General features: G+C 49.4%; 1 protein-coding gene across 4 annotated transcripts in view; it reads right to left on the bottom strand.

The window, feature by feature from the left end:
* The window catches only part of Srl (sarcalumenin), a 44,061-nt gene that overhangs the window by 3,798 nt on the left and 15,000 nt on the right, over positions 1-25,263 (bottom strand). The window contains 6 exon segments of one of the 4 annotated variants that reach the window (NM_001437323.1): positions 2,431-2,664; positions 3,765-3,881; positions 6,350-6,385; positions 8,453-8,548; positions 10,518-10,619; positions 13,334-14,626. In NM_001437323.1, the coding sequence (NP_001424252.1) occupies positions 2,431-2,664; positions 3,765-3,881; positions 6,350-6,385; positions 8,453-8,548; positions 10,518-10,619; positions 13,334-14,626 (1,878 nt within the window). 4 annotated transcript variants of the gene reach the window in all.

Below are 25,263 nucleotides of genomic sequence, written 5' to 3'. Positions count from 1 at the left end.
ACGACCCAGCTAACAAATAGTAAAATATTTAAAGGAAAAAAGCAAATGATGTTCCAAACGTCTGAAAGATCTAGGACAACGGCAGAGATGCTGAAAGGAGAATATCAGGAAGCCAGAGGGAGAGAGAATGTGTGTTTTTTTTTTTCTTTTTTTCGGAGCTGGGGACCGAACCCAGGGCCTTGCGTTTGCTAGGCAAGCGCTCTACCGCTGAGCTAAATCCCCAACCCCGAGAATGTGTGTTTAAGGGAAAGAATTGTGGAAAGAAAGTGTTGAATGCCTGCCATGACCTGGGCTAGCACTTTTGACTTTGCTATAGGCTAGCCAGATGGCACCTGCTCTTAATTTCTTGTTCATCAGCTATTAAATTACAGAAAGAACAATAATACCAAAGCTGACTTAAAGACTATGGGGCTAGCCTGGCTGTGGTGGTGCTTGACGTTAGTCCCAGCACTCAGGAGGCAGAGGCAGGAGGATCTCTGTGAGTGTGAGGCCAGCCTGGTCATCACGGCAAGTTCCAGAGACAGAGAGGTTACTGTGTGGTGGAACAGTAAACACCCAGCTCAGTCTGCAGTCACACAGGCCATCACTATCTGTTAATTCTTCTCCCTTGTTTCCTTGACTTTCTTGTTTACCAACCAGAAGACATGGACTGCCACTGTGATGGCCGTTGTCGGTCGTCTACTTGACTGCATGTGGCAGTAACTAAAGCCTGAGCTGCTGGATTCACCCGAGGGACTTTTCTTAATTAAATGATTTGAAGTGGGAAGACCCACTTTCAATCCAGATCTTTTTTGGATGGGAAGAACAGCCTTTCGTCTGGGCCCCACCTCCTGCGGGCAGTCTTTATAAAGGACATGGAAGAAGGAAGCTTGCTCTCTGTGCTGGCTCGCCCTCTATCTCCCTGCCAGTTCCATTTCCTGCCTGGCAGTAGAACCTGCTTCTTTGGGATTCCAGTGTATAATGAAGACCAGCTGAGGCAGCCGGCCTGGCAGACTGAACAACTACTGGATCCTTGGACTTTCTGTTGGTAGACAGCCATTGCCTGTAAGCCACTTTAATAGATCATAGATAGATAGATACATAGATAGATACATAGATAGATACATAGATAGATACATAGATAGATACATAGATAGATACATAGATAGATACATAGATACATACATAGATACATACATAGATAGATAGACAGATAGATATATAGATACATAGATAGATACATAGATAGATAGATAGATAGATAGATAGATAGATAGATAGATAGATCCATTCTATAATTTCTGTTCTGCTAGAGAACCCTGACTAATACAACAGTTTTGAGAACACTGATTCTTTTTATATAATTACCAATCAAATAATGCATAAAGTTATCTGATTGATGATGGGGCATAAAAAGGTTGTCATTAACTATAAATCACATTGTTACTAATAAACCAGGTCTGGTTATAACCCAGATGCAGGTGGTAACCATACATTGAGATTTGCCATTTGGTCATATGTTAGTATGGCTGCCCTGTTGAGGGCACGAGTGCAGAGATCCCTGTGCCATGGCCTCATGCTACCAGGCCTAGGATAGCAATCCCGTGTCATCCGAAGGCAAGCAGGGTTCTGGGATACCTAATGAAAGTTTAGGCTGAAGCAGGCCCGACAAAACAGACATTAGGAGAAGAAGAGATGTAGGCCATGTTCAATGGAGAGTAAGTCCAAGTCCCAGCTTAGCCAGAATTCAAATATAATTCACCATTCACCAGGACACAATTAGCCCAGGCCCTCCACTATTCAGGAAAGACAACTTGTTCCTAGCGTGGACATCTCTTAGATCTTACAGAGAAGAACAGTACTCCCCCTAGGAAAATACCGGCCATCTCCAAACTCAGCCCTTTAGGAAGCAGAGAACAAGACACTCCAAACCCCGAAGTGTCACCACAGCCACAATGAGAAGCAGTGAAGAAGAGAATTCGTCTCTCAGTCGAGAACATCAACCATCCTTTCTTCTCTGCCAGCCTACCTCTGTTGGTCACAGTGTCCTAAAACAGAGCTCTTGCTATTCAGAAATGACCTCTCTCTCTTTCTCTCTCTCTCTCTCTCTCTCTCTCTCTCTCTCTCTCTCTCTCTCTCTCTCTCTGTGTGTGTGTGTGTGTGTGTGTGTGTTATTTGTAAGGGTGAGTGTGTGTCCATAAGTGTGCATATATTGGCCACAGGGGGATGGTAGGTGTCTTGCTTTACGTCCCTCTGTCTCATTTCTTTGAGACAGGTCTCTCATTTTAGCTTGGCCACAGAGCTCCAGGGATCCCCTGCAACACTGGAGGTATAGACACAGGCAACCTTGCCTGACTTTTTACATGGACACTGAGGATTTGAACCAGGGTCCTCATGCTTGCAGAGCAAGTGGTCTTCCCCGCTCAGCATATCCCCTTTCCCCTAAGTTACCTCTTTCTTGTTGCTTGCGGTTCTCAATGATGCCCGGAGTATCCACGAAAGTGACTCGTTCTAGAAGCTTGTGGGGAACCTCAATGCCAATCAGCTTCTCCAGAAAATTCTGGCCAAACTTTTCCAGTGGTGAGAAGGACCGGGCACTGTCAGCAGCCATGACGATGCCCTCAATGGTTTTCAGCTTGGGCCCATGCATGAGGACAGTGAACTCAGAGGTGGTAGGTTCAGCACCTGAGTGCAGGGGTAGAAAACAGCAAACACTGAGGAACAGACTACTGGAAGGGGGCGGGGGAGCGAACAACCAAAGAGTCTTGGAAAGGACTTCCACAAAGATAGGACAGGTTTGCTAGGTTCCTGCCTGCCTCTTGCATTTTAATTGTGCCAGACACACAGAACATAACATTCGCCGTTTTGATCATCTTTAAGCCTATCATTCAGTAGCACTGAATAAATTCACATTATCGTACACATCGTCGTGAAGCCAGCTGTCCTCCCTCTCCATTTCCAGGACCTCATCGTCTTCCCACACTGCAACGGCCTCCCCTGCGTAGCACCTCCCCATCCCTTCCCGGGCAACCTCTATTCTCTTCTGTCTCTGAAGTTTTCCTGCTGTGCCACCTCATATGAGTAGACGTGACTCAAACCATGTCTTTGCTTTAGTGCTTGGCTTGTTTTGCTTAGCACATTGTTTTCTAGGTTTATCTGTGCTGTGGCAAGGATGTGTCTGATGTGTTCTGACAACATACATGGTTCAGCCCTTTCTATCTGTGCAAATGTGTGTGTGTGTGTGTGTGTGTGTGTGTGTGAGAGAGAGAGAGAGAGAGAGAGAGAGAGAGAGAGAGAGAGAGTTGCACGGCACAGGGGTGGAAGTCTGAGGACAGACGACCGTGGGTGTCCTCACCTTCTACCTTGTTTGATGCAGGGGAGAGATTGTCACTGCTGCATAAGTCAAGTTAGCGCTCAGGGACTTTCCCATCTCCAACCCCGATCTCCCGATACAAGTTCTGCAATCTCAGATGTGTGTGCTACTACACCTGGCTTTTATGTGGGTACTAGAGGACCTGACTTTGAGCCCCCTATCCCGGAACCCTCTCCCCGGCCCTGCATTCCTTTCCATTGTATGCACAGACGACATGTTGGTTATCCCTTCATCCAGCAGTGGGCCCTTGAGTTGTTTCTACTTTGGGACTTTTGTGAGTAAGGCTGCGTGGAGGTGGCCGAGCTTCTGTTTCTTACATGTTATTTTTCACTAACATTGTTAAAGACATGCAAGTGCTTTAATTTTTCATCTGCTTTCACAATTTATACGCTCCCCCTCCCAAAATGTTCACCTGTATAAAGCTGGTATCGAGTATCTTCTAATCCAAGGAGGTAGTTTATCATGGTGGATTTGCCAACGCTCCACGGTCCCAGGAACAGCACCATTGGCTTGGAAGTAATCTCCCCGTCTGCGGACAACAGGGGTTAGAAACAGAAGTGACCTAACATCAGTTCTTACTTGACAGGGGCAGCACTGTTATCCAAAGCAATCCGCATCCCCATTTCCCCCACTGTCATCCAGAGCTTGTGGGGTTCCGTGTGGATCAGACTTCGCAATGGTCAGGGGCCACTTATCCTGCTTCATAAGAGCATCCACTACAAAGGCACCAGGAACCACTGTTGTGACCTTTCCAGATCCTTGGCACATCTGCCTGCACCCGAAGGAGGAGGTGGCTGGATTGATACCTACAGGCTCAGTGCTCACGCTGGGTGCAGCCTCCTGACTTAATCTAGAGAATGGCTCACAAAAAGGACAGAACTTCCACACTGAGAAAGACTGAAGTTGGCTACCTGGGTCAGTAGTAAGGGAGGACATGGAAAGAAGATGAGCTCATCTGCAGCAAGAAGGACCAGAGGAGAAAAAAAGAACATGGGAGAGACATGCACAACGCTGAGCCACCGGAACTCCAGCCTCTGCCTGTTTGCAGCTCTCCTCGTCTCTTCACTGTGGCTTCTCAGATCCTCACCTCAAGCTCACACTGGTCTCTTTAGTCCATGACACGTCTCCCAGGGTCTGAAACCAAACTCTGAAACCCTTAGAGCCTTGGGCCCCGAGGCCAAGGTCCTCCAAGACGTCATGCTAGGAGTCACACCCTGCTAAGGCTACTGGGGGAGAGGGGTGTGTGAGAAGCGGAATTCTCTAGTGTTTTCCAGAGTACGGATTGGGGCCTTAGGAGGGCGCTCACTGGCAGAGCATTTGCACAGTATTGTGAGGCCCCGGGTTCAGTCCCCATCACTGCAGACATATCAAAGAAAACCAGATGTGAGCAAAGAAGCAGCGAGAGCCTGCAGACAGAGATGTGGTTTCTCATTGCTGCTTTCTGGTCCGCTAACTTCTTTTCTGAATGAGCTCCACTGAGCACATAGGCTCTCTAGACTTCTGTCTTCCTGAGCCTGCACATAGACCTCAAAGTACAGCCCTTCTTTTTAGACTTCTTGTTCACTTGCTGACTCAAAAGTCTGAAATACAAAAAGCCCCAGTCGGTCTAGGCCAGAACTATTAGGCAACTAAAGCTGGGCAGGCGAGGGTTTGGTTTGATTTTTTTCTTTTTTCTTTTCTTAGGTGAGGTTATATTTTTCAGGCTGCTCTCAAAGTCCTGGGCTCAAGAATCAAGTGATTCTCCTGCTTCAGCCTCCAGAGTAGCTGGGATTATCTATAGTGGCGTACTACTACCCTGGACACCGATGCTAATTTCTGGCGTGTGTCAGCTGCCTGTGTATAAGACGCACTGCAGGGGCTGGAGAGATGGCTCAGAGGTTAAGAGCACTGACTGCTCTTCCAGAGGTCCTGAGTTCAAATCCCAGCAACCACATGGTGGCTCATAACCATCTGTAATGGGATCTGATGCCGTCTTCTGGTGTGTCTGAAGACAGCTACAGTGTACTCATATACATAAAATAAATAATTCTTAAAAAAATACTGTTAAAAAAAAGACGCACTGCATACACCACTGTCCCTTCTTTTCTGAACAGTGTGCAGTGTGACTCCCCTCTGCACGTGGCCTTTGGGCGTACTGGTTTTGTTCCTCTGGGGGTAAAGCAAAGCCCTAAAAGATGATGTCTTCCACAAGGTGAGCACAAGTTCATAGGCTGGCCCTTCCCTCTTATGTGTAAATCTACACGAGAAGTGCTCAGCCTGGGGACAGGGTAGATAAGCAGGTCAAGGGGGTTATGCCCAGTTATGAAGTTTTCCAAAAAGCCAGTGCTGGTTATGAGACAGAGCTTCAGCTGTTGCTGTTCCAACTCTACACAGCAGAGGGCATCATGGGCATATGTGGGAGGCCAGTTATAAGCTTGAGGGACAGGGGCCATGCAGGAAGCTGGCAAGACATTAGGACAGAGAAGCCAAGTCCAGAAAGGGAAGCCAGAAAAGAGCCAATTGGCCTTCGCTGAGAGCCAATCCAGGGGCGGCTGGCAGCCCCTTGGCCACTGAGGCTTTAAGTTTGGAGTTCCTCTGGGAGGGTCATGCCACACTTGGTGTCAGAGTAGGGAGAGAAGGCAAGTCCGGAGGACAGAAGTAAGCCAGCTGTTGGCAGATTCTGTTACCTCATACCAGGTCTGCATATGCTCTAAGAAGCAGGAGAGGGCGGCTGGCTCTTAGGTTTGTAAGAACAGTATAGGAACTGACAGAACAGGGTTTTTACTCCCTGGGGAAAGAAACAGAATCACAGTCCTGACAGTGGCCAGGGCAACCAGCACTGCCTGGGCAACAGGTTTCTCTTCTGTAGAGTAGGAATATGGATGCCCTCAGATACCACTGCTACTCAACAGGCCTCAAGGTAGTGCGGAGATTGCCGGGTAACACAGGGAGAGATTCGTGATATGAGTCACAATTAAAACAAGGGCTGGGGTCATAGCTCCGTCACAGAGCACTTGCCTAGGATGCTCAAGGCCCTGGGTGCCATCCCCAGAACTGAAAAGAAAAAAAAAATCACAATTATGAGAGCTTTAAACCAGGAGTAGCTGTGGGTGCAGGTCAGCAATGTCACCTCCTTAGCACGTCTAAAGTCTGGGGTTGTGTCCCCAGCATTCCCAGCACTGAAAAAACGAGCGACACTTTTAAAGAGGCCAAGCCACGTGGAACAAAGAATTCTCCGGTACGTTCCTGTGAATACAGATTGGAGTATTTCAAGGCAATTTTCTATCAATGATCGAAATGCTTGATTCTAGTGTTCTACAATAATTTTTAAGCATGTATTTGTGGGGCTGGGGTATGCACGAGGATAAATTACGGGAGTTGGTTCTCTCTTCCCACCACGCAGGCCCAGGGACTGTCGGAGCTGCAGGTGCGCCTACCCACTAGCCCACCTTGCCAGCCCCTCTACTGTACTATTTTACTGACAAACAGGCAAGCAAAACATGTCCTCCAAACGCCTGTGCACAAAATATATAGCGGTTATGCTGGTGTTTGGAATGGTTTGGTTTCCTTTTGTTCAGACAGCATCTCACTCTAAAGCCTATGGTGGCCTGAAATTCACTCTGTAGCCCAGGCTGGCTCTAAATTCTTAGTCATCCTATTGCCTCAGCCTTACAAGTACTGAGACTATAGGCCTAGCTATCATGCCAAGCTTCGGAACACTGTGTGTGTGTGTGTGTGTGTGTGTGTGTGTGTGTGTGTGTGTGTGTGTGTAGAGGGAGTGTGCACAACTTGGTATGTGTACAGAGGTCAGAAGGGGCAACTCGCAGGAGCTGATGCAGGAACTGAACTCAGGCTCTCAGGCTTGGGTGCAAGTGCTGTTACCTGCTGAGCCATCTCACTAGCTCCCACTTGTTTGTTGTTTCTCTGTGTAGCCCTGGCTGTTCTGGAATTCACTTTGTGGACCAGGCTGGCCTCGAACTCACAGCTATTTGCCTTCATTTTTAAAGTCCTAGCGAATTTAAATCACCTATTCTCCCTCAGGAACTGGATGCTGGTTGTACAGAACCTGGCGTTTTCTTAGAAGACAAGGCCAAGAAGCTTCAATAGGGAATAAGGATAAGTCATGCATGCATGCATGCATGCATGCACATACATGTACATGTATATACATGCATGTATATTTACATGTGCACAGTTGGAATAACATGATTCCATGTATGTAAGAAGAAAAAAGACGTTTCTATGCTCATAGATATAAAAGAAATGTCTGGAAGAATCTATTACATCCTGTTGTTTTGATAACAAACTGTGATAGCGGGCGTCTCTGGGAGTAGAACTGGATAAATTGGAGATCAAGAATCAAATGGTGGGGGCGGGGAGGGTTGTCATAGTGTGATGCTGTATTTTGGGAACAGGGTCTTGCCATGTCGTAGCCCAGGACTCACTGAGTAGCCTCACTGTCCTCACAGTTACAATTCCCCTGCCTGTGCCTCCCCAAATCTAGGATGACCGTTATGCGCCATCCTGCCTGGCTTAATTATATTATTTGAATACAGTTGAAACAAGTATGTCTTACTTTATTATTTTGAAAACCAAGTTTTAAAAGGACCCAGGCCCTTTCTGGGTACAGTCATGTGTATGAGTAAACCCAGCTCTCAGAAGGCCAAGGCAGGCGGTTCTAAGATTCAAGACGTTCAGGGCCAGCCTGAGCTACATAGTGAGACCTTGCCTCGAAAACCCTCATCGTCCTCATCGCCCTCACCATCATCATGGTCATCCTCACCATCGTCCAGGACACAGGAGGCCTGCCAGGAGGAACAATAAAGAGGAAGGAAGAATCTAGGTCATGTGGAAGCCAGTGTAAACGGGGACCTGGACCCTAGCGATCAAAATGCCTCCTGCTGAGACAAAGTGCTTAGCAATGAAATCTCTCTGGCAAACTCTTACAGTACTCACTCCTGTAGGAGAGGCCACTTCCCAGGCCTGAGTCTCAGTCCTCCACCCCTCAGGAAGGGGTCAGCTCCTGGAGTCCTGGCACACATTACGTATGGATCTCAGGAGCCTATGTGGGCACCAGGGTGGGTAAAGGTAAGAGCTGGATTCAGGGCCATGACGCTGTACCTGTGATCTCATGCTGTCGAAGTTCATTGTACTTGTAAGACTGCTCCAGGGGCTTGATGGATGTGTGGTAGATCTTCCGAAGCCGCTGCAGCACCGCTGGGAGAGAGGGGCAAGGAGTAAGCTTCAGGCAGGGCCGCCCCAGGCTGCTCCTCAGCCTACAGTGTTCTCATAGATTCTATCTCTCCCTGGTGAGAAGAGCCATCGGCAGCCCGAGATGGTGAAGGGATTGTGTTGAGGGAGGAGCTGGTCCACACCCCACCCTCAGAAACCTTCAGTTCAGACGAATTTTCCTACCTCATCTGAAAAGCCTCCTGAGATATTTTTTAAATAAAATGAAAAGATAAATCTTGGCCAGGCACTGTGTTACACACTTTTAATCCTAACATTCGAGAGACAGAAGAGCTGGGTTTCTGTGATTCCAGGGGTACTGTGGTCTACATGGAGAGTACCATGGAGAGTGCCAGGCCAGTGCGGTCACATAGTGAGACACTGTCTATGATGATGATAATAATAGCTGTTGTTGTTGGGCATGGATATGGCTCTGTAGGCAAAGTACCTACCTAGCACAAACACAAAGCCCTGGGTTCAATCCCTGGCACCATAACAACAACAACAACAACAAAATGCAGGTTTGGAGCAGAGACTGAAGGAACGGCCATTCAGAGCCTGCCCCACATGGGTATACAGACCATTTACATACAAACCTAGATAATATTGATGAAGCTAAGAAGTGCCTGCTGACAGGAGCCTGATATAGCTGTCTCCTGAGAGGCCCAGCCAGAGCATGACAAATACAGAGGCGAGTGCTAGCAGCAAACCACTGAACTGAGAACAGGGTCCCCTTTGGAGGAATTAGGGAAAGGATTGAAAGAGCTGAAGGGGTTTGCAACCCCATAAGAACAGCAATGCCAACCAACCAGAGGTCCCAGGGACTAAACCACTACCCAAAGACTATACATAGACTGACCTATGGCTCCAGCTGGATATGTAGCAGAGGATGGACTTGTTGGGCACCAATGGAAAGAGAAGCCCTTGGTCCTGACAAGGCTGGACCCCCCCCCCAATGTAGGGGAATGTTGGGGGGAAAGGGAGGTGTTGTTGGGGAGGGGAACACCCTCATAGAAGAAGGGGGGAATGGGATAGGGGGCTTATGTCCCTGAAACTGGGAAAGGGAATAACATTTGAAATGTAAGTTTAAAAAATACCAATAAAAAAATTAAAAATTAAAAAAAAAAGAATGCAGGTACTTCACACCTATGCTCCCCACCAGAGGGATCCAGAGTTCAGGGTTATTCCCTGCTACATAAGGAGTTTGAGGCCAACCTGAGCTACATGAGACAGGTCTCAGGAAAAATTAAATAAACCCTATACTATGTTCCTCACTTCAATGCTGGATTCAGAAAAACGAGATTGCCTTCAGCCTGACTGAAAGCTCTCTCCTTGGGCAATGAGAATCTTATGTCTTTGCCCCTGTTTATGCTGCCAAGGTCTAGAAGGTAAGGAGGCCAGGTGCCCAGCAGGCCCGTGGCACAACCCTCCTGGGACATGCCCCATGTTCTGGAGAAGCAGAAACCCAGGGTGCGACTGAGAGCTTTGGGGCATGTGCAGCACAGGAGGGCAGTGTAAGGAGTGATAATCAGATTAGATCTAGTCCTTGCACTGCTGTGCTCTGGCTGTTTGCCAAGAGCGAACCGCTGTATTAATCTGAGCCCGACTAGTTAATCAGTTAAGAAAGGACAACAAGCCCCCACTGAACTCCTCGGTTCATTATAGGGGCAAAACAGAACAGGAGACACGAACGAGCTTTGTCAACTAAAAACCAAAAGCAAGCCATCCTTCCTGCCCAAGGGCGGTGGCGGGTGGCAGGTGGCGGGTGGCAGGGTGCATCCCACAGGTGATGCACAGGTGATGGCTCTGAAGTTTACCTCCTGTTCTGACACTGCGGCCTCAGCTTGGCTATCTTCCTCCTCCGGCCTGGGCCCCGCATCCCCGACCCCCAACCCCGGCCTCAGAACTACAGAGCTCTGGTGGCCTGGATCCCAGCCCATCTCCCTTCCCCAGTTACCTGAGTAATCGTCCGCTGGCTTGTCCTCATTCAGCATCAGGGTTTTCTCGATGTGGGAGCGATCCCTCATGGGAGCCTCTTCGCTCACATCCTCCGCCTCTTCTGGGAAGAGAAACGGACAACGCGGGGTCAGCGAAACTAAGCCAGTAGCACTGTGAGCTTCAGCTTCACATAGAGTAGCGCTGCTTTGGAGCCTCACAAGCATGGAGAAGGGCTGGGCCTCAAGAAGATGCAGAACTGGGGTTGGGGATTTAGCTCAGTGGTAGAGCGCTTGCCTAGCAAGCACAAGACCTGGGTTCGGTCCCCAGCTCCGAAAAAAAAGAAGAAGAAGAAGATGCAGAACTAAGTTGCCAAACTGATTGGATTTTAAAGGTATACACAACTTTGAAGACCCATGACCTGTGCATGCCCGTTCACAAGAGTGTGCACAATCATGTGTGTGGGCATGTGGGGGTCAGAGGTCAACCCGTAGTGTCATTCTTCCAGATCTATTCCTCTTGTGTACTCATCTGCCTTTTATTTTTGATAACGTCTGTCACTGGCCGCTGGGGCTCAACAATGAGGCTTAAACAGCCGAGGATCTGTGTGTCTCTGCTCACCAGTGTTAGGATTACACGTGCACAACACCACACTCAGCATTTTAGGTGGGTACTGGAGAACTCAGGTCCTCACAGTTGTGAAGTGAGCATTTTACTGTCTGTGGTGGTTGGATTTAGTGTCAACTTGCCACACACCAGTGTCACCTGAGCCTCATTTGTCCTGATTCCCTTAATTGAATATAGGGGCCCACCCATTGTGGGTGGCGTCATTCCTAGGCAGATGAGCCTGGGTTATATAAGAAAGCAGGCTGAGCAAAGCAGGGGGAGTAAGTCATTAAGCAGTGTTCCTTCATGGTCTCTGCTTCAGTTCCTGCCTCAGTTTCCCTCAAGTGTATGGACTGTAGTCTGTAAGCCACACAACTTTTCTCCTCCAAGTTGTTTTTGGTGTTTTATCACAACAGAACACAAACCAGGAGGCTGATGAACTACCACCTGGCCCCATTTACTGTGTTTATTTTTTTTTAACTACATAGAACACAGGAAGTGGTGTCACATGCCTATAATCTTAGCACTCTAGATGCAAGACAAGTAAATTTTAAGGCCTGGGGCTGAGCCAAGCTGGATAGAAAGACATTGTTTCAAAAAAGTAAAACAAATTGGACACCTACCACATGCCCAGTGCAAATGCCACGCTGGCAATGCAGTGAGGCTCACACAGGCACAGCCCCTACCCCTAGGGAGTTGTCCTGCAGTCTAATGGGAGTGCACTGGTGAGCTGTCTTTAAACTATGTGGTAATTTTGAGTAGTGAGGAAGTTATGGTGGCTTTGAGGGTCTGAGGAGAGTATCTGCAGGTTTATCAGGGGAAGCCAGAGAGCCCTCCCCTGACATCTGCTGTTGAGCTACACTAAAGAAAAGAAAGAATTTTCCATGGTGAGCCACACAGGTTGCCTGACAAGGAGAGGGCTAGGTGCTCCAGGAGCTGACTAGACATCTTTAAAGACCACCACTGGGATTTGCTTTGATTCCAGGGTAAAGAAAGCCATTGAGAGACTGCTCACACACAAGACCAACTGAACGAACATCGTATCAGGATAACACAGACTGGAAATGGGTGGAAGGAACCACTGCAGGCAGGTGAGTGTATGTGCTGACAGCCACCAACAGGTCGGCTGTCCCACTGACAAAGCAAACGAGCGATGCCCATAACTGATGAGTCCTGGGAAGGAGGCTGTGCATGTTCCCTGGCCTCTGAGGTCACTCATGTCTAGCAGAGCTGCCTAGTCAGGGATCTAGGATTAGAAGAGTTCACTTAGGCTTGTGGATAGAGGGGAGCCAGTGTCTGCATGCCTTGTGCAGGGTGTAGGCAGTCCCTGCTCCCAGATCCAGATTGGATAAGGAAAGCTCACTGTTTGCAGCCCTACCTCGTTGTAGAAAGCATGAGTGCATAAAGAGAACATGAACATTAAGTTCTGTAAGAAGGCAGGCCCGTGGTGCACACCTACAATCTCACAGCATTCTAGAGGCTGAGGCTGGAAGACCAGGAGCTCAGGGCCACCTTAACCATTATATAATGAGTTCAAACCCAGCCTGAAATACATAAGCTCCTGTTTCAAGGGGGAACGGCTTTAAGGAAATCTGTAAGGAAGCCATCTGGAAAAGTGAGCAAATGGCAGCCTCTACACTGAAAGCCAGTTTCTTCTATCCACACACATAGGGCTGCGGGCCCTAACCACATCACCCCTGATGCTGCCCGACAACTCAGCCCCTCTCCTTCCCTTCCCTTGTCCTCAGAGGACTGCTCTACTCTGGAGGAACACTTGGAGGCTGCCAGCAGCCTGGGTTCTTACATCATGATCCTGACCCCTTGACTCCTGACTTTGACACCTCACATAGGAGGTCTTCAAGAGCAGACTTGGGTTCTGGCACACGAGAGGAGTGCCTGCGGTTCCTAACCTGCCCCTCCGACTCCCTACGCTTCCCTCCACCAGCCAATCTCAGGACCATAAACCTACCATCAGTCCCCTTGTCTATAAGACTGATCCACTCCTAGCAGCCCTAACTCACAAGTAGCCAGGTCCTTCTGGAGCCTCTTTAATAGACCCATCTACACTGAGGTAAGCGGCTAAGGAAGTGCCCTAGTGGACTCTCTAGACTGATCCAAGGGCCAGAACTAAGCAGGGGTTCTTCCACCCAGCCTGTTCGTCCCACAATGTACAAGATTTCCATAAAGAATGTGTGGGCTGGAGATTCTTTGCCCTGAGGAATTAATTCCTACCCTGATGAGCAATTACAGGATTCCCTCTCCCCTGTTGTCTCTCTTCAGATGCCTCTGCTTCTGTGTCCTGGGTCTTGACGCCCTCGGACCCTGTGTTCAAATCTTCCACATCAAGCTGGGCCCCTTCCTCCTCATGTCCTGTGGCTCTTGGTGTTTTCTGGGGCTCTGCAGCCTCCCCGGAGGTGCTCCCCTCTTCTTCTGAGCTAGCTCCGTCACCACTGTCTTCTCCAGACTCTTCTTTAGATGGAAGTCCTCCATTCTCCCTTCCATCTTCTTCACCGCCCTCTTCTTCAGAGGAGGCCTCAGCCAGGTCCTCCTCCGACATCCCTGATGCCTGGCCCTCTGTCTCCCTCACCTCGGAACTCTGGGTGTCCTCGGACTTTTCACTGGCCTCTCTAGCTGAGCCAGCCTCCAGGCTAGGTCTAGGCTCCCCCTGGTCCTCAGCCTCCTCCCCAGTTTCTGCATCCACCTCAGCCTTTGAGTCTTCAGCGTCTTCCTCTGCCCCTACTTCGGAAGATGCCATGTCAGAGACTGCGTGTGGGTCTGTGGGCTGGTGATCAGGCCCTGGGGGTGCGGCATCCTCTGACGGCAGGGAGTGGTCCTCGGGCTGGTCCTCTGCCTCCTCCCTGGCTTCGGCAGCCACGTCAGCGTCTGAGTCCTCTCCAGCGGGTATGGCATCCTGGGCTCCATCTAGCTCTGTGGATTGGTGATCAGAGCCTATGCTGCCCTCACCTTCTGCCTCTTCACCCTCTGTGGACTGGGGAGCTACAGGCTCTGCTGCCCCGGCTGCTGCTTCTTCCATAGGCCCATCTCCTAAGCGCCCCTGCAATTCCTCTTGTGCTTCTGCCTCCATATTCGCAGCCCCCTCTGTGGGGAGCCCCACCCCAGCCTCCTCCTGTCCTGCTTCCTCTCCAGAACTGAACTCTGGCCTCTCTTCTGGCCCCTCAGCCCCTCCCGGAGGAAGGGTGCCTGCTGCATGTGGGCCCTCCTCTTCCTCCCCGGGCCCTTCGACATCCCCGGGTGGAGCTGACTCTGCAGCTGAGGAATTGGACAGGCTAGCTTCGGATTCGGAGCCCTGGCCGTTGGCAGTGGAAGGGGCCCCTGCAGGAGGCTGCTCGAAGCTCTCAGCCTCCCTGCCGTCTGGGTAGTGAAGGAGTAGGTTCTTGTCTCCAGGGGCCGCATCTGCATAAAGCGCCCTTTCTTTCTCCTCTAGACTTGCGTCTCCAGCAGAGAAATGATTCTCCAACAAATTGCCAACATCTTCCGTGCCACCCGAAGCAGAGACTTGCAGTTCTAAATGGTTAGAACATGATTGGTCAGTTCACAGGGTTGGCACCGCCCTGTTTCTCAAGAGTCTACGTCAATCTAGCTCCCGCTGCAGGAAGCGCCATATGTGCCTGGTTGTCCAGTGTTAGGCCTCCCAACTCGGGTCCTCTGGATCACCTGCCTCCCTCCATGCCTGTAGGGTCTCCAGAGTAGGGCGTAAAGGATTGACCTGCCGTCCACCACTAAGGGTGTTAGTTTCTGTAGTAACCCAAGAGCTGCCAAGTGACCCTGACCTTCAAGTCTTCCCCCCTGGGTCCTAATGACTATATATGGAGAGAAACTTGGGTGAGCCCTTCCAGCCCTTCCTCAACCTTGGAGCAGGCGTGGCACGTGCCACCTGGCTCCTGAGGAGATATTCCAAGATGGGACAAATGTGAGTTCATTCCATTCCCTGTCAGTTCCTAGAGTCATTAACCAGCAAGCTTTTTATACTACTATCGGCGAAGGAGTGAAAACAGGTGCTCGTAGACCAGATAATCTTAGGTTACAAGGCAGAGTACTTAGGGGATTACTTGTGGCTCTCAGCTTTGTCAAGTCACACATCTAACCCTGTCCCCTTAAGGGCAGGCATTTGCTGGCCTCCCTGCCTCAGATTAGAGGAAACAGGGCCTGAGGAGGAGGCATCCCAAGTGGGCAGGGCCTGGGCTTCCTAGTGGCCTCAGCCAACCCCTTCTGAGGGGATCCCCTTCTAAGGTCCTGCAACTGTACCCACAGTGCAGAGGGCACAGGGAGAACAGAACAACAGGGGCCCAGTCCACGACAGAGACGGCCACCGAGGGTCAAGACGGATATTTTTGGAAAATGGGGTACGAAGCAAAGCTTGGGCCTAGCCCTTCTGATCTTCTCTCCCAAACTGGGATCTGCTTAAAGAGGAGGCCTGCAGAGAAAACTGCAACCCCACGGGAATAGGGTGGGATGTGGGCTCCTCGCTTCAGTGTGGCTAAGACCTCTCTCTCCACCTCTGTGCTGGCAAAGGCACCCCCTCTTAGACTAAGCCTAGTGCGTGCAGGGCCTCCTTCACTGAGGTAAAAACTCTTCATCTCTAGGTGCCTCAGTCCTTACCAGCTCTCAAAAGGCAGGGGCACTCTCCAGCCTTCAGGGATGGCTGTTTACTCATTAGCTCCCATGATTAGCCAACCTGTGCCAGCCTCTGAAGGATGGGAAGCTCTGGGGCACTTATTATAGAGGAGCCCTATATAAAAATGTGTAAAACTTTACCCCAAGCACGCGAGTGTACGTGGCCATTCATGAGCTCACTCATCCTGTCTGGAAGATTCTAAACCTAAATTGGTGATGGTCTTTGCTTTGCCACAGACACATACACGGTCACCATGTGACTAGAAGGTGACCAGAACACAGAGATGCCAACTCCTGGTCCATGATGTATTCAGGGGATACAGGAACCTTCTGACGGGAACCCAGCCCCTGCTATGTTTATTCCCTTTCCAGGATTATGAACCTGGCTCCTGGGTAGGAGAATTTGCGTTTTAATTGTGTGTTCCCAGTGTGTATGACCCTCGGGTGCCCTAGAGGAAGTTCTAGAAGAAGTCTGCATTTACATGTAGGTACCAGTAAGAATTCCCAGTCCCTTGGTCACAGCAGGGGGAGTTAAACATCACTTGCCCCAACTCCTTCCCCTGCGTTTCTAGCTCCCTAGTCCCTGAGAAGAATCTGTGGCAGGAATTTGGTTTAACCTAAGGAGACTGACAGTCCTCTGGGCAGCAAGATGTATAAATATGTGGGAGAAACAGTCATAATTATTTACCACGCCAGGCAATAGGAAACATCTCGGTCTCACATAAGACTTAGAGTGACCTGCTTCTGGTAAACAAGTATTACTTATGTCTCTTTTATAGCTGAGATTAACATTCTGGGTCCTTCCGGTATCACATAGCTAATAACAGACTGAGGACTTTTGGAAAGGCCTAACCTCTAATCAGGGCTATCACTACTCAAATTGTGGCCCAGAAACCAGCTTCTTCCTCAGCATTGCCTCAGAACTCTCTGGAGACAGAGAGCTCGGGCCACTGACGCACGGATCAGTAATACCCAGGTGACCAATGTACAGAAAACGATGGATCGGGAGGCTCCGATCGCCACCACTTCCTCTCTGCTCCCTTCCTGGGGTTCTCAACACATGGAATCACCTTGTCCTTGACTCTTAGTCCCTCCCCTTCACATTTAAATTATCCAGGATGCAGCCCCAGCAACAACAAAGTATCTTCAGTAATCCCAGCACACAGGTCCCACAGTTACAAGCCATTGCAGCGTCAAAGAAAAATAATTTTGACCCCAAGGCTTCTATTCCCAGCCCCTCCACATTGAGAGGATCCCCACTGGGAGTTCCCAACTCGGGGTAAGGCTCCAAAACCTGGCATCTTTCCTTGGAAAAGCAGTAGTTACCAGCTGTTCCTCTGATGAATCTAACCCTTTCCACAGGCTCCTGTTGCTCTATGATGATGATGATGATGATGTTGGTAGTGGCAGTGGTGGTGATGATGATGATGGTGATGTTGTTGATGATGATGATGACGACAATGACGGTTGTAGTGGTGATACTGTGCTAAATAGATTCTAGGTCTGACTTCTTATTATTTTTATGATATTCTCAAAAGAAACTCCTGACTCCAATGAGAGTGGCATCATCCAAAAGAGCATGGGAAACCAGAGGTTGAGGGATTACCTGTGGCCTTCAGACTGCTGTGTTTCCATTTTTAGATACCAGACTATGGGTATATATGCATTGATATCTCCGACCTCTGATTTTTACCTCTTAGAGTCAACCTGCCCTAATGTCTGCTAAATGGTTTAGAATGAAAGACTGATGCCCCCAGGACCTTTTTTTCTCAGGCTAAAACTGCTCTGGCAGAAAGATTTTCTATGAAACCAGCTGTGCTCTTAGGGTTCCCAGAGCTCAACCTCAGGAAGCATTGGACTGTGGTGGGAGGCACATCTGATGCTCAGTTCCTTGAGCCCCGAGGCCGGTGTCCTTCCTTTCCTCCCTCCCTGGCTTCTTGCCTGAGCCCCTGTTGGTGCCCAAGGGAAGAGGGCTGAGAGGACACAGAGGACCCCGGGTGGGCTGAGTTCTAGTGGAATGAGTGTGGTTCCATTTCAGGATGTGAACTATCATACTGTATGAATCACTGCCAGCACAGCCACCTCAGCTCTGGCCAGGCCGGAGCATTGACGTCAGGGCACATGAATAGCAGGCCCCCAGCTCATTCCCAGAGGCCCATGGGAGGACCCAGCACCTCAGGTCACTCACACTCAGGCACAGCCCGGCACAAGCAGTGCTACCTCTCTCTGGACACCCATCTACCATCAGCCCTCTCGGGAAATCTAAGCTTTTTGCTGTGTTACCAATCCCACATCCCAGCAGTAGCTCCCCCATCCTGCTGGGTTCTTCTCTTTTCTCCCCAGAGTCAAGCACCCTAACTTTGCTTCCTCTACTCCTCTCTTCTTCCACAGCACCTCCTGTGGACTTGGAGATGAGTTTCCGAGGGCCTTATGAGTCCAGCTGGAAAGGGGGAAGCAGCTTAAGGGCTGGCCAGAGGACAAGGTCAGGCTGGGACAGAGCCCTGCCCTGTGGCCTTCAGTCTAGTGTTCCCACTGAACCTCCGAGGTTCCAGGATGTACCTAAGGGGAGAGGGAGATGAAAGTCTAAAGACAAGGCCTCCCTCAGTGTGTCTGCCCGGTTTAGAGTGCGGAGGAAGGAAGAAGATCAACACTCACAATTCTTCCTTTCTGCTCCCAGATGGCAGCCCTTCACTTGTCTGATCCACGGGTGCAAAGTTCTGAGCAAGATCCTGTCTTGCCCTCGTGGCCCTGAGAGAGTTTGGGGTCCTTATTCTTTGATCCTCCTCACGGCCCTCTCAGACAGAAAAGGCAAGGTTTATCGATCTCCCTTGAAATGAGGAGGTAGACACAGGAAACAGAGTACATTTGCTCCACAAGCCATTCCTGCGTCTTCTTCCTGGGAACGGTGTGACCACACCTGCAACGCTTTTCAAGCCCTGAACCCAGGCTCTGGGGTTGGGCCAGTAACGCCAGGGCCTGAGGCCCCCAGTGCTAAATCTTCCTCAGCACCAAGTACCAGGGAGCTTTGTCCCAAAGAACAGCTCTCAGAACCCAAGAGCTTTGTTATTGATCTGTTTGGAGGTCACCTCAATGCAAGTCCCACTGCAGATGGTCTCTTTAGGACTTCTTCTTTTGGGGGGTTTGGGAGACTCTTACTTTTGTGTCCCTGGTCAGCCTGAACTTGCTTTGTAAACACCAGACTGACTGAACTCAGAACTCTGAGATCCACCTGCCTCTGCCTGCCGAGTGCTGTGACTGAAGGCATGTGCTGGCTTCTTAGCAGTCTTCACTAACGATAGGGTGACGTCATTCTCCTCCATGCTTTCTCATCCACTTGGTCTGAAACTATGAAGTTCGCAGGCACATACACCCACAATTCCTTTTGACCCCCACTCATACACACGTATGCAGATGAACCATCAGTAGTAATAAAGGTGCCAGGGGGAAAGTCTTTCCTGGCTCTACACTATCAGGACGTTGCTGGCCTTGGGGCATACGGGAGTTCCAAGTCCCACCAGCCGCCCTTGGCTCTCATGTCAGCTTCTCATGGGCTGTGAATCCAAAGTGACCAGGGAAATGTTAGAACCCACGATGATGCTGTTCTCTTACCCTCTATCTTCTATCTCACACCCTCTACCTTCCGCCGACCCTTCTTCCACATCTCGTCTCTGGACACTGCTGGGCTGGGCAAACCTAGACCAGCAGCCTCTTCTGCAGTGTTCATTAATGTATTCATTTTACTTATTAGTTTATTTATTTAAACAATGTGGCTGCCAGCTGATGCCATTTAGGCTTTCAAGGAGAAGTTTCTGCCAGAGGAAGGTTGTCTATGTCCTCCCAGGGCCCAGAACCAGCCTCCTTTGGCCTCTAGTCCTTCCTCAGGGAGACAGGGTCCAGTAGAAGAGGCAATGGAGGTTTTCTTTGGCTTCATGGCCGAGTCTCTAAGGTCAAGGCAATCCCACCAGTGTGGCTCATCCCTGGCCCTCAGCGATTCAGCAAGGGGACAGGACCCAACAGCAGTCACAGACAATCATCTCAGTGACCAACTGCTTACTCTAACTTTACTAAGCAAAACCCTAAAAAGCGCCTGCCTTGAGGCCACAAGAACCATTGGCAGCATCTGCTTCTAGAACCCAGCTCCCTGCAATGTTGAAATTGTCCCTGTGCTAAGCCAAATCCTCACTCCCACCTCTACTTAGCAATAACAGAGCCATGTTTAGCTTAGAACAACTTCTTCTTCTTCTTCTTCTTCTTCTTCTTCTTCTTCTTCTTCTTCTTCTTCTTCTTCTTCTTCTTCTTCTTCTTCTTCTCCTCCTCCTCCTCTTCCTCCTCCTCCTCTTCCTCCTCCTCCTCCTCTTCCTCCTCCTCCTCTTCCTCCTCCTCCTCTTCCTCCTCCTCCTCCTCTTCCTCCTCCTCCTCCTCTTCCTCCTCCTCCTCCTCTTCTGCCTCTTCTTCCTCTTCTTCCTTCTCTTCCTCCTCCTCCTCATTTTTTTTTAAATTTTTACTTTCTGAGACAGATTTTTTTTTTCTGTGTAGCCCTGGCTGTCCTGGAGCTCACTCTGTAGACCAGGCTGGCTCACACTCAGAGATCTGCCACCTTTACCTCAGAACAGGGGATTCCCAGCCCACCTACTTTGTCTCCCTTGAAAAAGATCAAAAACTTTAACACACTTGTTTTTTAAATATAAAGTACACCAAATTGACAGAATAACTTTATTTTCCACCTCATACCTAGTTCCTATGAATATTTGGTTTGAGAGATCTGTGGAGAAATTGCTATAAATCCTCTGACCATCGGCAGATTCGTAGGGCTTGTGGTAGATGCCAGGGGGTTCATGATGTAGACAATGTTTGTTCGTTTTGGATGGTTAGTTGGCTGGTTGGGTTCTTTTGGCTTTGTTGGTCTTTGACATAAGCTCTCAGATATCATGGCGTGGCTTCAGACTCATTATGTAGCTAAGGTTGGTCTTAAGTTCCTAATCCATCACCAGGCCCAGACAATTGGTTTTTATTTTTGTGTGGTTTTGGTTTTTGTTTGTTTGCTTTTTTGTTTGGGGTCGTTTGAGACAGGGTTTCTTTATCTGTGTCGCCCTGACTGTCTTGGAACTCATTCTATAGACCAGGCCGGCCTTGAACCCATAGAGATCTTTCTGTACCTCCCAAGTACTGGGATCAAAGGCATTTGTCACCACTGCCCAGCTAATTGTTTTGTTCCTGTCATATAGTTCTGGGAGGCTTGGTACACACAGAAATCATAGCAGTCTTTCTGCTTTAGCCCAAGTGATGGTGTTACGGGTGTATGTTACCACACCTGACTTGCTTATTTATTTTGAAAGATGAATATCTCTCTGAGAAGCACAGCATTGGGTCCTGAGCTGGGAGTATAGCTCAGATGATAGAGGGCTGGCCCAGCACACACAAAGCCCTGGGTTCAATCCCCAGGACTGCACAAACCAAGTGTGGCGGCACTTGACTATGATTCTGGTACTTGGGAGGTGGAGACAAGAGGATCTAAAGATTGAGGTCTTGGAGTTTGAGGCCAGCCTGGGCTAACAAACAAACAAGAAAGATTCAGTCCTGCTGCTTAGAGTGGACTCATAGAAGAGGTGCTCTACTGAAAGCTGCTTTTCCAGAGATCAGCATAAATATCTTCACAAGAAGCCATGGATAATAATGTCTTCACCTTGGAAGGACTAAGCCAGTGGCCAGGACAAGGAAGGAGGAATAGGTGCAGGGTGGAGTCTGAGGAAGACAGGGGCTGGAGTCTGGTTCCCCTGTTTCCCCACCTCCCAGCCTGAAGGAATCACACCTCCCTGGGTTCTGCATGGAAAGACGCTGGCAGAACTGAGGGTTAACTCTTGAGCGCCAGGAGGAAAGACCATGGAACCAAGGGAGTGCATTCTCTCTAGACGCCTTGGGCTGGAGTCACTGGGGCTTGGCCATGAAGGAAGCGATAAGACCAAACCCACCTCTTTCCCAACCTAAGGAGGCTGGAGGAAGTCGGCTTGGTTCTCCAGCTTGGGATGTAGATCTAACACTTTCCCAGTCTGGGCCCGAACCATAATGTTGCCTTGGGATGTCCCTTGACACACTGACAAAATGCAGAGCCTAATACCCTGCTTTGGTGACCCCTTTGGAACACTGTAATGATGTCTGAGAACATCCAACGAACATTATCTGTGGCACTTATACCTAGAAGAGCAGTGACACCTGGACAAACCCCAAATGCACTGAGTGGCTACAGCAGAACCAACTTTGGACAGGAGGTGCAAGGCTAACCCCTCACCTCGCTCCTTTGGACCCTCTGGGATTGGGAGCTCAGTCAAGAGGCTAGAGAAGGTCTTTCTACTCAGAGCTCCTTCTCTCCAGCCACCAGCCACAAACAGCTGAGGTGGGATCTGTAGTCACTAGTGGGATCTGACGTCTCACTCCTCATCATCAGAAGAGTCTGGTGACTGGAGCAAAGGGACAACCTTAACCTGTGTGCTGCCTGGAAAGTACCAACTCTCAGAGCCTCTAGACCAGTGGTTCTCAGCTCTCCTAAAGCCGAGATCCTTTAATATAGTTCCTCATTTCGTGGTGACCAACAAACATAAAATTATTTTTGTTGCTATTTCATGGCTGTAATTTGGCTAGTAATAAATCATACTGTAAATATCTGTGTTTTCTCATAGTCTTAGGTGACCCCTGTGAAAGAGTCCTTCAACCTCCCAAAGGGTCTCAAGCTGCGGGTTGAGAACTGCTGTTCTAGAGCAGATCTAACCGTTGCCCTGAATTATCCCTTCCAAGACTGGAATGTCATAAGCAAACATGTCTAACGTACTCTAAAGCAGACCACTCCAGAAATCTGGGATTTTCCCAAGTGGCCTAGATCCAGCATCTCAGACACATCCCCTTGGAAAATATCCCTCAGGCCAGCTTTCTGGACACTCTCTCTCTGGACATGTAACCCTTCAGGAAGGAGTCTTTACAGGCAGATCAGTCTGAAAACAGGCGCCTTCTCTGGTGGCTTTCAGTGTCACTGAGAACCGGAGCTCTAGGTACTCCAACCTCACCTATTCAAATACTGAAACCAGAGGAGGGTCTTGTCACCAGGGGGCCCTTAATCTGTTACATACCTTGTTTTTGGCAGCCTTGTGGCCAAACAGAGCCACAGAAGGCCATATATTCCTTAGTTCCTAAGGGGCTCACTCTAGGGGAGGAAGGTCAAAGCCAAGGGCAGGACTAGAGTGAGTGCACATTCTACGCTTCCTGATCCTGGTTGACCCTCCCCAGTCAATGCTGAGGGCCACAAAGCTGGATCTGAGGGGCTGAGTGGGCTATAACAACAAGTTATAGCTCAACCTGCTATTAGGGTCCTCTCAGTCCCTCCTGGACATCAGCCACATCCCTGCACCCAAGCCTGGATACAGCTCTGCATTAGTTCCTAAAGTCTCTAAAACCAAGCACCACAAATTTAGAGACTTCAAAAGGTAGAAATGCAGGGGACAGTGACATATCTCAGGGTGTTGTGCATGAAGTCCTAGATTTAATCTGCGGCACTACATAAAGTCAGGGGTAGTGGCACAGTCTGTAATCCCAGTGCTCAAGGCAGAGAGGCAGGAGGGCCAAACGTTCAAGGTCATCTTTAGCTATTCAGTGAGTTCCAGACTTGTAAGGGCTACCTGAGACACTATCTAAAAGAGAGAGAGGGGGGAGAAAGAAAAGGAAGAGTCCAGAGATGGCTGTTGGTTAAGAATGCTTGCTGCTATTCCAGAGAGACCCTGAGTGGAGTTCCCAGCACCAATACAGTGCAGCTTACAACCGCCTGCTACAGTTTCTACAACCCTTCTTATTCTTTAGACACCCACCTATATGTAAAATACAATCTCTCTCTCTCTCTCTCTCTCTCTCTCTCTCTCTCTCTCTTTCTCTCTCTCCACCCCCCCCTCTCTCTCACACACACACACACACAGAAGAATAAAAATAAATCTTGGGGCTGGGGATTTAGCTCAGTGGTAGAGCGCTTACCTAGGAAGCACAAGGCCCTGGGTTCGGTCCCCAGCTCCGAAAAAAAGAACCAAAAAAAAAATAATAATAATAATAAATAAATCTTAAATAGAAAGAAAGAAAAGGAATAAAAATTCATTTATAGGGGAGGACCTGTCTCGCCTCCCTGGCTCCTGTGTCTGCAGGGAACCCCTGACTTACAGCTGCCTCTTTCAGTTTCTGTCTCCATCTTCACATGACCTTCTCCTCCTTCTCTTCCCAGAGAGAAGCCACCATTTTGGACATAGAGCCTACCCTTCTCCAGTAGGAATCCAACTAGCAACAGCCACAATGGCCCCACTTCCAAAAAAAACCAGGCACTTGGGTTAGGGCTTAAACATCGATCTCATAACAGACGTTGTGATGGTCTTTATACCTGGTACTCCCTCTGCTTTTCTATAGGTTCCAGCCTTACCTGTTCCTCTTGTTAGCCATGTATCCTCCCACACCCCTCACAATGTCTTCAGGCCACATGGATGTCTGTCTGTCTCTGACCTCAATTACTCATGTCTAGACTGCACTGAGTGGCATGACAAGACACAAACCCTATGGTGGTGACCTATCTCCCAGGTTGACATCTCCAGGAAAGGGTCCATATCCAGTCCTTCTTTAGATGTTTGTCACCCAGGCCTGCAGATCACTGCACTTCTAACCAGTCCCCACGATCCCAGTCTCAGGTCACTCCTGTCCCAAGGCCAATCCCTGATCGTACTTCAGAGCTCAGCTTTGGGCCTCATCCCCTAGGGATTCCCTCTCTGGTCCTCAAACTTAGGTGCACCTGCTCTATGTTCCTGAAGAACCTGTCACCTTTATCCCCAGAGAGAAGACAGATGTTGACTTAGCAACTATCTCCCGACTGAGAGCACATGACAAGAAGCCTCCTTTCCAGCCAGTGTTTCTCAAGGGCCATCTAAAAAAGGACCACGGGCTGGAGAGATGGCTCAGTGGTTAAGAGCACCCGACTACTCTTCCAGAGGTCCTGAGTTCAGTTCCCAGCAACCACCTGGTGGCTCACAACCATCTGTAAAGAGATCCGATGCCCTCTTCTAGTGTATCTGAAGACAGCTACAGTGTACTTATATATAATAAATGAATAAATCTTTAAAAAAAAAGTCAACATTAAAAAAGGACCACACAGCCATCCCTTCCCATACCCCTGAGTGTGCTGCATAGCCAGAGGGAGGAGGGATGTCCATCCTCAGTGCACCAACCCCAGACCTTCCTACCTCACGCAGAGGAGAAGCTCTAGCCCTACAGTGAGTGACCCGGAGGCTCACACCTCTGCCCTGCTTCCCCTGTGACCTCCTCTCCTCTCTGATGCCACCTTGCCCGCTCTGTCCAGACACTTGGGAACTCGTGTTCTTCTTGGACCACCCCAGGCTCCCTCCTGGCTCACTGTGCTTTGTGTGCTCTCTTAGAGTGTGCTCTTCCCAGACAACTGTGTTCTGATACTGCATCTCTGTGGGGGTTCCTCCAGCCACCTCGGTGAAGACTGTCTC

This window comes from Rattus norvegicus, chromosome 10, assembly GCF_021556685.1.
Source record: "Rattus norvegicus strain SHRSP/BbbUtx chromosome 10, alternate assembly SHRSP_T2T, whole genome shotgun sequence".
NCBI lineage: Eukaryota > Metazoa > Chordata > Mammalia > Rodentia > Muridae > Rattus > Rattus norvegicus.
This window is presented reverse-complemented; position numbering and strand designations above follow the sequence as displayed.